At 50.4% G+C, this 11,475-nt stretch overlaps 2 protein-coding genes across 4 annotated transcripts; one reads left to right on the top strand and one right to left on the bottom strand.

The window, feature by feature from the left end:
• Positions 1 to 699: 699 nt before the first annotated feature.
• MRPL43 (mitochondrial ribosomal protein L43) lies at positions 700 to 1,796 on the bottom strand. Of its 2 annotated transcripts, none has more exons than XM_060171482.1 (3): positions 1,625 to 1,796; positions 1,434 to 1,549; positions 700 to 1,340 (listed from the first exon to the last, which is right to left on the bottom strand). In XM_060171482.1, the coding sequence occupies exons 1-3, from the start codon at positions 1,753 to 1,755 to the stop codon at positions 1,099 to 1,101; spliced, it is 489 nt and encodes a 162-aa protein (XP_060027465.1). In that variant the 5' UTR covers positions 1,756 to 1,796; the 3' UTR covers positions 700 to 1,098. The 2 variants fall into 2 exon arrangements, with proteins under 2 accessions (XP_060027465.1, XP_007530345.1); XM_007530283.3 differs by having other exon boundaries at positions 1,434 to 1,540; positions 1,625 to 1,793.
• Positions 1,797 to 1,868: 72 nt separating this feature from the next.
• TWNK (twinkle mtDNA helicase) lies at positions 1,869 to 11,381 on the top strand. 2 transcript variants are annotated; one of them, XM_007530285.3, is made up of 5 exons: positions 1,869 to 3,736; positions 3,924 to 4,164; positions 4,322 to 4,429; positions 5,899 to 6,040; positions 9,152 to 11,381. In XM_007530285.3, the coding sequence occupies exons 1-5, from the start codon at positions 2,494 to 2,496 to the stop codon at positions 9,443 to 9,445; spliced, it is 2,028 nt and encodes a 675-aa protein (XP_007530347.1). In that variant the 5' UTR covers positions 1,869 to 2,493; the 3' UTR covers positions 9,446 to 11,381. The 2 variants fall into 2 exon arrangements, with proteins under 2 accessions (XP_007530347.1, XP_060027457.1); XM_060171474.1 differs by lacking the exon at positions 9,152 to 11,381 and adding an exon at positions 8,380 to 8,719.
• The last annotated feature ends 94 nt before the right edge of the window (positions 11,382 to 11,475 follow it).

Raw genomic sequence — 11,475 nt, 5'->3', positions numbered from 1 at the left:
ACTGGGCTAAGCATACATAGTAGAAAGTGCAAGGGTCCTTGGCTCCCCACCTGAGGGGAGAGGTGTCGCTTTGCAATTGGTGAAGCAGGTCTACAGGTGTCTTTATCTCACTCTGTCTTCCCCTCCTCTCTCAGTTTCTCTTTGTCCTATCCAACAACAGCAACAACAATGGAAAAAAAAGATGGCCGTTCATGGTGCAGGCACCCAGCTCCCACAATAATCCTGGAGGCAAAAAAAAAAAAAAAACTTACCAAGAAAAATGGGGTCCTCAGCTTTTATCCCGGCTGCTCTAGGTAGATACACCGCCTTTATGGCTGTCACTGTCCAATCACTGGTGTTAGGCCATGACAAAATTCCAAGTTTCTACATGTTTACTTCCTGACACTTCCCCTCCACATCTTGTCTCACTTAAGTGTTTACTATTTTATCAGCCCTCTTGCATTTCTTTTTGCCAAAGAACCTTTCCAGCACCTCTCCTCTCCCAAGAGAGGCCATGAATTCATTTTTGCACAGAGGGGCCTGTCTCAGGGAAGCAGCTGGGTCCAGGCTTCATACCAGGGTCTGGTCGGAGAATCACTCCAACAGTCTGGCCTAGATTAATCCCGTAGTGCTTGATACTAGCCATCCCGAAGGGTCTTCCCTTCTGGTTTTAGGATAGTGAAAATGGGGTTATATTTTAAGTATGCACACATTCTAAAGTAAACATGGCTACGGGCAAATTTATTAGTACACAAATAGGAACTGCCTAGCCCAATGCCAGCCTCACAGCAGTCAGTGTGTAAGGAGCCAGCTTCCTCTAGCTCAAAGGTTGCAGAAACAGTACAGAGATAAAATCACAGCTTTGAAACCCTTCGCTGTGATTTGAAGTTACTATCATCAATTTAGATTTCAGAAATGGAAACCCTCTAAAACCCTTAAAGAGTCAGGTTTCAGAGGGATGTCAACTGGACAGCAACCAGGGGCATCGTTGCCCCTAACGGTGGGCACCATAAATGGGCAAAAGCTTGTGTGCCCATTCCTCCTTCGGGGCCTGGAATCCCTCAGTGGAAAGAGGAAGGAGCACGTGTCCGCCGCGAGAGCCAGGTGGGTGCGGTCGCTTCACTGTGCCTGCACGTGGGCCGGGCCGGGGCCCTGGAGCTCTCGGGGGCGCAGGCTGCCCGGCTTCGTGGGCTTGTTGGTGAAGGGGTGCCACTGGCCCTGGATGCTCGGGGTGTCGGTGTGGTAGGGCTTGCGGATGCGGATCACGTCCAAACCCGACTGGCTCGCCAGCTTCTGCACCAGGGCGGCGATCTCGTCGGCCGACTTGGACTGGACGCTCTCCTCGCGCACAGCCCCGTTCACTGGCCAAGGGGAGAGCCAGGCCGCGGGGTCAGCTGAGCGGAGGGCAACCCACCGGGCGGGCCGCCCCCAGCCCCCAGCCCCGCGCCACTTACGGTATTCGGCCACTACCGTTGGCGCAGAGCACCGCTGGACGTTCACGTAGATGACGACCCCTGGGTTCCGCCGGGCGAAGTCGGTCACCTCCCGTTCCACGAACTCCCTGGGGAGCCTGAGAGCGTGAGCAGGGTGACCCCACCGCCAGGGCGCCCTCCGCCCGCAGCCGCACGCCCTCTGCCCAGCTCACCTGGCGCCCAGGGACGACGGCTTGTCGCGGCTGAGGCTGAAGCTGAGGCGCTGCAGCTGCTGCACGTAGCGGCCCACCCCGTTGTGGAGGACACTAGCCAGGAAGCGGCTCGGGGTCCCGCGCGCCGTCATGGTTACCGTCCCCCGGCGGCCGGAACCATTAGCGGGGGGAAGGGGCTAACGGCGAGACTTCCGGTTCCGGTGACGCACAGCTCTGCCGAGTTTTGCTTCCGAGGTTGAACTGGGTAGCGCGTGTGTGTGACCCACGTTGAGCACTAAAGAGGTGGACCGGGAGGAACGGCGGGTTGTCGGGAGCGGCAGAGCTAGCATTCAGGCGGAGAGGAAATCCCCTGGTGGAGGGAGGGAGGGCAGGTGTTCCTCTGAGCGCGGAGAAGATCAGTGCTAGCTTAGTAGTGGCGACTGAGCCGTTGGGTCCACTTTGAGGGGAGGAGCGACTAGGAGGCCCCCTGTTGGTGGGCTGGAGCGGCGAGGCTGCAGAGAGCGTGCAGGTGGTTGTAGAGATGAGGACGAAGAGGAGACCCTCCGGAGGGACAGTGGTGATGAGCAGATAATGTGGAGACGCCTCATCAGCGAGGGGCGGTGTAGAAGGTCCTCCATGGTGGTGGGGAGAACCTGTAAAGGCCCACAGAGGTAGGCAGCCTGGGAGAAGGACGCGGACGTGGAAAGGTTGTGTAGACGGGGTTAGATGTGCAGGAGCAATGTAGAGGGGCTGACGAGGCGTCAGAGACATCCGTGAAGGAGAAGCATGAAGCGAACCGGCCTGGAGTGGGGGGTGCTTTGTGGATGCACTTGGGAGCTAACCTATTGAAGACCCTCAGACCAGGCACTTAAAGCAAGCAGTGATTGGAAATGTGGGTGCTCCTGCGAGGCGGGCACCCCCTCCGCATCCTGCTGCCCCTGCGTGGGGAGTGGATGTGCCGCAGGGGCCTGCCCCGCAGCCTGGTTCCAGGCCCTCCCCGCAGGCGATACAGGAAGGAGGCTCTCCCAGCCTTGGATGTTCCAGTGTTGCCTGTAACCACAACTGAGATCCGCCAGTACTTGCGGGCTCGAGGGATCCCCTTCCAGGATGGCCACAGCTGCTTGCGAGCACCGAGCCCTTTTCTGGGAGCCTCACAGCTCAAGGACCAGACTGGTGCTACCTCCTCCTACACCCTCTATATTAACAAGACCACGGGACGATTTCTCTGCATGAGTAGCCTCGCAGAAGGGAGCTGGGAAGACTTCCAGGCCAGCGTGGAGGGCCAAGGAGATGGGGCTGGTGAGGGAATCCTGTTTAGTGAGGCCCCATTAGCTGAGGACAGCAAGGAGGTGCTGAGGATCTGGGACCGAGCAGTACCTCTCTGGGAGCTGCCTGAGCCGGAGGAGGCCCAGCTGGCTCGGGTGATGTTTGGCATTACCAAACTGACAGATGACACATTCAAGCGGTTCAGTGTGCGGTATCTCCGGCCTGCTCGCAGCCTTGTCTTTCCTTGGTTCAGCCCCGGAGGTTTGGAATTGCGAGGTCTGAAACTTCTAGGAGCTGAAAGCCACAGGAATGGAGTGTGCTACGTGGAGACCACCATCCCCCGACCTGGGGCCTATCACAATCTGTTTGGGTTGTCACTCATTGGCCGTCGGGATGTTGAAGTAGTCCTGACGAGTCGTGAGTTCGACAGCATGGCGTTGAGCCAGTGCACAGGACTGCCCACCCTGACCCTGCCCCGAGGGATAGCCTGCTTACCCCCTGCCTTGCTCCCTTACCTTGAGCAGTTTCGACGGGTTGTGCTGTGGCTGGGAGATGACCTTCGCTCCTGGGAAGCTGCCAAGTTGTTTGCCCGAAAACTGAACCCCAAGCGATGCTCCTTGGTGCGTCCTGGGGACCAGCAGCCCCGTCCCCTGGAGGCCCTGAACCAAGGCTTAAATCTCTCCCGCATTCTGCGGACTGCCTTGCCTGCCTGGCACAAGTCTATCGTGTCTTTCCGCCAGCTTCGGGAGGAGGTGCTAGGAGAACTGTCCAATGTAGAGCAGGCTGCCGGTGTTCGCTGGAGCCGCTTCCCTGACCTCAATCGTCTCCTGAAAGGACATCGAAAAGGCGAGCTGACAGTCTTCACAGGTGACTGCCTAGGGAATCTCTTCTTGGGGTAGAGGATAAAGGATCTGGTGACAGGCAGCGGGTTTGGGTCCCGGTAAATGTTGAAGAGGAGGCTTCTCCATCCGTCTTTGAAGACTTGCTCTGTGTCTTTTCTTCAAGGGTATAGAAATTTCCTCCCTCACCGAGGTTTGTGCTTGACCCCCCGCAGGGCCCACAGGCAGCGGGAAGACAACGTTCATTAGTGAGTATGCCCTGGATTTGTGTACCCAGGGGGTGAACACACTGTGGGGAAGCTTTGAGATCAGCAACGTGAGACTCGCCAGGGTCATGCTGACACAGTTTGCTGTGGGGCGGCTGGAGGAGCAGCTGGACAAGTATGATGAGTGGGCGGACCGTTTTGAGGACCTGCCTCTCTACTTCATGACTTTCCATGGGCATCAGAACATCAGGTGAGAGTCTTAAGCCAGCAGTTTTCAAAGAATGGGAGAGCAAGCGAATAGACACCCCACCTTCCCACCCCCAGAAATTTTGAGATGCTGTCTTTTCTGCTTGCTTTGGTCTGGAAACTACTTGTAACTGACTTTTGAACTTATTGCCTCTTCCCAGGACTGTAATAGAAACGATGCAACACGCAGTCTACGTCTATGACATTTGTCATGTGATCATTGACAATCTGCAGTTCATGATGGGACATGAGCAGCTATCCTTGGACAGGTGACATTCTCTTCTTGTCTGATGGGACCTACTTTAATGTACATGTCTCTGGAGGCAGCTGGCCTTAAGGCACACATGCTGTACTTTTAATTTTTCACCCCTGTGGAGGTACATGCTACCCCAAATGTACTTTTGTCTTTATAGAGGTGAGGAATGTGAACAGCGACGTAAGTGTGAATCCTTGGTCAGAGAGTAGTGTGGGTTTATGGGAAGATGAGAATGAATCATGAGCACATAAATGTTTTTGGTCCCTTTTTGTTGTTGTTGACTTAATAATGATCAACAAGACCATTGGATAAGAGGGGTACAATTGCCACCACCAGAGTCCCATATCCCATCCCCCTCCATTGGAAGCTTTCCTGTTCTTTATCCCTCTGGGAGCATGTAGCATTAAGATACAATGCAGGGGAGTCTAGCGGTAGCGCAGTGGGTTAAGCACAGGTGGCACAATGCACAAGGACCGGCAGAAAGATCCCGGTTCGAGCCCTCTGGCTCCCCACCTGCAGGGGAGTCACTTCATAGGCGGTGAAGGAGCTCTGCAGGTGTCTATCTTTCTCTCCCTCTCTCTGTCTTCCCCTCCTTTCTCCATTTCTCTCTGTCCTATCCAACAACAACAACAAGGGCAACAAAAAGAATGAGTAAATACTTAAAAAAAATTTTTTTTTATCATCTTTATTTATTGGATAGAGACAGCCAGAAATTGAGAGGAGGAGGAAAGCTAGAGAGGGAAAAAGACAGAGAGATACCTGCAGACCTGCTTCACAACTCGCAAAGCTTTCCCCCTGCAGGTGGGAACTGGGGGCTCGAACCAGGCCCTGTCCACTGTAGCATGTGCGCTCAACCAGGTGTGACACCACCCACCCCTAAATAAATATTTTTTAACAAGATACAATGCAGAACAAATTGTTAAATAATCAGGAACCTAAAGGTAAGACTGTAGCAGATAAGACTTGGGGTCTCCATTTTGAAAAAGGCTAGTAGGTCTATTTTAGTCTTTTTTTTTCTTACCAGAGCACTGCTCAGTTCTGGCTTATGGTGGTGCAAGGGATTGAACCTGGGATTTTTGAAGCCTCAGGCATGAGAGTATCTTGAGTATATTTGCAAAACCATTATGCTATCTACCCCTGCCCAGTCCTTTATTTTTTTCTCCCCTTTGCAGTGTTGGGTCTAATTTTTTCATTCTTTTCATCATTTCAATTTGAGGGAGAGAGACACCATACTGCTCCACAACCCATGGAGTGTCCCTTGGTACTAAGGTGCTTCCATGTAGTGGCAGGATTCGAACCTGAGGCTTTCCATGTAATACGGCATAGTCCCTACCTATCCTTTATTTGTTTAAGATTTATTTATGACCAAGAAAAACCAGAGCACTCTCTGTTCTGTACAGTGCTACCTATTCAGCCACCTCCCCAGCCGTTGTCCTTCTGACTGTGCCCAGTAACCTCTTTCTTTGGTTGTGGTGGCGGCAGGATTGCAGCTCAAGACTACATCGTGGGAGCCTTTCGGAAGTTTGCCACTGATAGTAACTGCCATGTAACACTGGTCATTCATCCCCGGAAGGAGGATGATGACAAGGAACTGCAGACAGCATCTATATTTGGCTCAGCCAAAGTAAGTAAACTTTATTTATTCCTTTTGTTACCCTTGTTTTATTATTGTAGTTATTATTGCTGTTGCTATTGATGATGCTGTTGTTGGATAGGACAGAGAGAAATGGAGAGAGGAGGGGAAGACAGAGATGGGGAGAGAAAGATAGACACCTGCAGACCTGCTTTACCGCCTGTGAAGCGACTCCCCTGCAGGTAGGGAGCCGGGGGTGGGGGTGGGGGGAGCTCAAACCGGGATCCTTCTGTTGGTCCTTGCACTTTGCATCACCTGCGCATAACCCGCTGCACTACTGTCTGACTCTCAGTAAATTTTATTTTTATGATGTTTAAGTTTTTTTAAAATATTTTATTTTATTTTTGAGAGAGATGCAGAGGGAGAGAGAGAGAAACACCAGAGCACTGCTCAGCTCTGGCTTATGGTGGTACGGGGTATTGAACCTGGGACTTTGGAGCCTCAGGCATGAGAGTCTGTTTGCATAACCATTATGCTATCTCCCCCACCTGTGATGTTTAAGATTTATCTGTCATAGTCTGGGAAGTGACACAGCAGGCAGAACTTCAGACTTGAAAGCATAAAGTCCTGAGTTCAATACACAGCATCACATATGCCAGGGTTATATCTCTGGTTCTGTCGTTCATTAATGCATACATTGAAAGGAAGGCAGGAAGGACTAACGAGCTGGGGAGACAGCATAATGGTTATTAAAATGCTTTTCATACCCGAGACACCTAAGGTCCCAGGTTCAATCCCCAGCACCACCATAAGTCAGAGCTGAGCAGTGCTCTGGTGAAAAGGAAGGAAGGAAAAAAAAAAAAAGAATTATTTACTTCATGAAAGTGGCCAGAGCAGCACTCCTGCGTGTGTGGTGCTGCAGAAAGAGACAGACCTGTACTCTACCACTGATCTACCTCCTTGGCCAAGGTAAATTACTTTTAGGGGATTCCAAGATTTGAAAAGAAAAATGTAAGGATGTGTCCAAGGAAGGACCTCACTGGGCTTTAATTCATCTTGACTCTCCATATGAAAGAGGTGGGAGATAGCTGCCTTTGTAGCTATGACATGTGGAAGGAACACATGTTCTGGCAATACAGTCATCAAGGCTGATAATAGTAGGTCTGTTCCCTCCTTGCCTTCCAAGAGCTCATATCCTTCAGTGGAGTTAAAATAAGTCAGTGTTTACAGCTCAGAGCTATGATAGGCAGCACAGGTATTTGTGAGCAAAGGGAAGAGATATCTGAGTCAACCTCAGACATCTGGGGAGACTTAGAAGAGGTGTCAACAAGACTTGATAAGGTTTTGGTGGACAGTAGCTATTAAATACATCCATGGGAGGGCCTTCTGCCAGCAGGACCAACCTAATCCTGGAGCTTCCAGTAGTACACATGTAGTACACCTACTACGTGCCACACACACCTACTACGTGCCACACCAGGGCAAGGCCCAAGGGTTACCAGGCTGAGAGCAAAAGCTGTGTGCCGTAATGAAACAACAGAAATGTAACAATGACGGTGGCACTTTATTTACAGCTCAAGAATGATTTTTGATGACTTATGACCTTTAGATAGAGATCTAAATGATAAGCTGTGGTAGAATGGAGGTGTGAGCTGTGGAGAAGTGTTACAAGTAGAGGGAATAGACTGGGAGATGGTTCATCTGGTAGAGTGCATACCTTACTGTGCATGGGCCCCTGGGTTCAGACTCTGCCATCACATTATTTATGAGAGGTGGGAGAGCACAGTGCATCACTCTGGCACATGCATTGCCAGGGATCAAACTTGAGACCTCATGCTTGCAAGTCAAATACTTTATGTACTATGTCACCTTCTGGGTTGCCCATCTCTTTAAAAAAAGAAAAAAAAGGGCAGAGGGTAGATAGCATAATGGTTATGCAAACAGACTCTCATGCCTGAGGCTCCAAAGTCCCAGGTTCAATCCCCCACACCACCATAAGCCAGAGCTGAGCAGTGCTCTGGTAAGAAAGAGAGAGAGAGAGGAAGGGGGTGGTGGTGGTGATGGTGGTCTGGCAGTGGTTTACCAGTTAGAGCATACACACTACCATGCCCAAGGACTTAGCTTCAAACTCTCAGTCCCCTACTGAAGGAAAGACGCTTCATGAGTGGTGGAACAATGCTACAGGTATCTGTCTTCCTCTTCCCCTGCTCTGTCTGAGAAAAAGAAATAGGCCACCAGGAGCAGGAGTCATTTTACAGGCACCAAACCACAGCAATAACTCTGGTGGCAAAAATGATAATGATAGGTAGGTAGGTAGGAGAAAGAGAGAAAGTAGGGAGAGAGATTTTGACCCAGGGAGTTCTCCAACTGGTTTTGTTTTACATTGCCAGGACTTTGAACCTGCTTGATTCTACCACTCCTGGTGGACTTCTCCCCCACTTTTTATTTTATTTTATTTTTTATAAATTTAAGATAGAGGAGAGACACCATAGCATCTGCCACATGGACCTGGGGACTTGAACTTGGGTCCTCTCATATGGTCAAGTGTGCATTCTACCAGGTGAGCTATCTCAAGCTCCCCTCCATCTCCAGCAGTATTGCACCTGTAGAAGACCCTGATTCATTCCCACAAAAGCTACATTTAAGAGAGAGAAGAGGGAGTCAGGCGGTAGCGCAGCGGGTTAAGCGCACGTGGCGCGAAGTCCAAGGACCAGCTTAAGGATCCTGGTTCAAGCCCCCGGCTCCCCACCTGCAGGGGAGTCGCTTCACAGGCAGTGAAGCAGGTCTGCAGGTGTCTGTCTTTCTCTCCCCTTCTCTGTCTTCCCCTCCTCTCTCCGTTTCTCTCTGTCCTATCCAACAATGATGACATCAATAATAACTAGAACAATAAAAAAACAACAAGGGCAACAAAAGGGAATGAATAAATAAATAAATAAATAAATATTAAAAAGAAAAGAGAGAGAAGAGGAAATGTCATGTACAGTTTGCAACAGCAGGAAGCTTTCAAGAGATTGATTGATGTCGCCCCAACATCACAGTCACTGGATCAGAGCTTTGGAGCCAGACTAAAGCCCTTTTCCCTTCCCATTTGTGCCATCCCTCCCTGTATCCTCCCCTTCCTCTGTTATTCTCTCATATGCCTTCTAACCCTTCTTTCCCCAGGCAAGCCAGGAAGCAGACAATGTTCTGATCCTTCAAGACAGGAAACTTGTAACTGGGCCAGGAAAACGCTATCTGCAGGTGTCCAAGAACCGCTTTGATGGAGACGTAGGTGTCTTTCCACTTGAGTTCAACAGGAGCTCTCTTACCTTCTCCGTACCCCCAAAGGGCAAGGCCCGGCTCAAGAAGATCAAGGATGACAATGGGCTAGTGGACAAAAAAGCCTCTCCTGGCAAAAAGGGTGCAGTGCCCCAGAACTCTAAGGTTTGCCCAGACCAGGTCCCTAACCCCTACTAGCCAGACACATCCAGGCCTTCAGGGTAAAGGCACTGGAGAGCTGGATACTGAGATGAGCCTGAGGCACAGGCCGAAGATTTATGTCCCAAACTTGGGGCCCTTCTCAATGTGAGAATTCAGTGTAGTATATCTTTGTGAACTTACTATGTGCCAGGCTTTGTTCTAGGCCCTGAGACTTTAGCACTGATCCCATAGGGCCTCTTGCCGTGGGGAGGGGAGGCAAGACAAGCAATAACATTTGTTGACATACCGTGCACCAAGCTTTGTTCTAGGTTCGGGGACTATAGCACTGATGAGACAAGCAACATCCTGCTCCCATAGGACCTCTTGTCCCTGGGGGAGACAAAGACAAGCAGTAATATTTGTGGACATACTGTGTACCAGGCTTTGTTCTAGGCCCTGGGACGATAGCACAGATAAGAGAGGCAACATCTTGTTCCCCTGGGACCTCTTGTCTGGGAGAAAAGATGAACAGTGAAACAACTAAGCACAAGACAGGTCAGATATTAAAAATGTTATAAAGTCATGAAATAATGCTCACAGGCTGGTTTCTACTAAGGTCTGGAAATGTGTCTGAGCAGAGCATGCTTGAGCAGGAGCTTAAAGAACTAGAACAGCCATGTGACTATCTGGACAAAGAGGAGTCCAGGCAGAGAGAAAGGTGAATATAGAGGTGAGAATGAACTAGTTGACTCCGAAGCAGTAGGGGGACAGCCCCCACGAACCTGGTGAGGAATAAGAACCGTCTTGCCAAGACTCCAGCCTAGATTTCAGACCCAGCTGGTGATATGTAGGGGACAAACTCCTCTGCTCCTCACTCTGGAGCCTGTCATGGGCTAGCACTTACCAGCACTGGAGCCTGGGTGCTTGGCCCCTTATTTGAAAAGGTCCCAGTGACAGAAGGCTGGCCAAAGAGCCATGGACAGAGACTGTAACCCCAGAATGCCTGCCACCTGAACGCGACTCCATGATGTGCTGCTTCAGCTGCTGGAGTGGATGCAGTCATGCCATTTTTTAGAGCCTTTTCCAGTTTTACTGAAATCAAGTTTCTTCTCTACTTGTTTCTATGCTTCTTCTTCTTTGTCCACTAGGTGTCTCCCCAGCCTGTAACTTTGAATTAGGGGTGGAGGGGTTCCCTCCCCTATCTCCAATCTTAGAACTGTCCAAGGAAGCAGGGGCATTAAAAGGCACACACACGGGCAGGGTGGTGACACACCCAGTTGGACATACCTGCTACAAGGACTCAGGTTCAAGCCCCCGGCCTCCATCTGCAGGGGGAAACCTTAGTGAGCTGTGAAGCAGTGATATAGGTATCTCTTTCCCTCTATCTTCCCTCTCAATTTCTGTCCTTATCCAATTAGAAAATAAAATAAAGTGGGGCCGGGTGGTGGCACACTTGGTTGAGTGCATGTTCCAATGCACAAGGACCCGGGTTTGAGCCCCCAGTCCCCACCTGCCGGGGGAAAGCTTTGCAAGTGGTGAAGCAGTGCTTCAGGTGTCTGTCTCTGTCCCTCTCTGCCTCCCCCTCCTCCCAATTTCTGGCTGTTTCTATCCAATAAATAAATAAATATAATAAAACTATTTTTTTAAAAAAGGCACACACACCTTATGCCACTTGTTGGCCTTGAGAAGACAGCATGACCCTCTCAGAGGGTGACCAAGTGGTCTCTAGCAGAGTACAGGCCAAGATCTTGCCTGACCAGCTGTCCCTCAAAAATGAGCCATATAACTGGCCTCTCAGGTTCAGCATATTCTTTTATGACCCCTCAGCCTCTCAGTGTTTATGTTACTGTGTGTTAAAAATGGATAACTTTTCAGACTGGGAATGGCTGAAAAGCATGAGGTCTTGGGTTTGATCCCTGACATTGAGTATGGTAGAGTGATATTCTGGTTCTCTCCTATTTCTTGTGTTGATAAATAAAAATCTTTTTCCTTTTTTTCCCCTTAATTCGGGGTAGGGGGGGAGTAGCATAATGGTTATGCAGAGAGACTCAGGCCTGAGTCTCCAAAGTCCCAGATTCAATCTCCTG

The sequence above is a fragment of the Erinaceus europaeus genome, chromosome 14 (genome assembly GCF_950295315.1).
Source record: "Erinaceus europaeus chromosome 14, mEriEur2.1, whole genome shotgun sequence".
NCBI lineage: Eukaryota > Metazoa > Chordata > Mammalia > Eulipotyphla > Erinaceidae > Erinaceus > Erinaceus europaeus.
Note: the sequence above shows the minus strand (reverse complement) of the source record. Positions and strands in the feature narration are given on the sequence as shown.

Bases quoted from the DNA above. Each gene is read 5' to 3' on its own strand.
- MRPL43 (XM_060171482.1), bottom strand. From the start codon at position 1,755: ATGACGGCGCGCGGGACCCCGAGCCGCTTCCTGGCTAGTGTCCTCCAC. The intron at 1,550-1,624 runs GTGAGCTGGGCA...TCACGCTCTCAG, and splicing joins CCGTCGTCCCTGGGCGCCAG to GCTCCCCAGGGAGTTCGTGG. The intron at 1,341-1,433 runs GTAAGTGGCGCG...CCCCTTGGCCAG, and splicing joins AACGGTAGTGGCCGAATACC to TGAACGGGGCTGTGCGCGAG.
- TWNK (XM_007530285.3), top strand. From the start codon at position 2,494: ATGTGGGTGCTCCTGCGAGGCGGGCACCCCCTCCGCATCCTGCTGCCC. The intron at 3,737-3,923 runs GTGACTGCCTAG...GACCCCCCGCAG, and splicing joins CGAGCTGACAGTCTTCACAG to GGCCCACAGGCAGCGGGAAG. The intron at 6,041-9,151 runs GTAAGTAAACTT...TTCTTTCCCCAG, and splicing joins CTATATTTGGCTCAGCCAAA to GCAAGCCAGGAAGCAGACAA.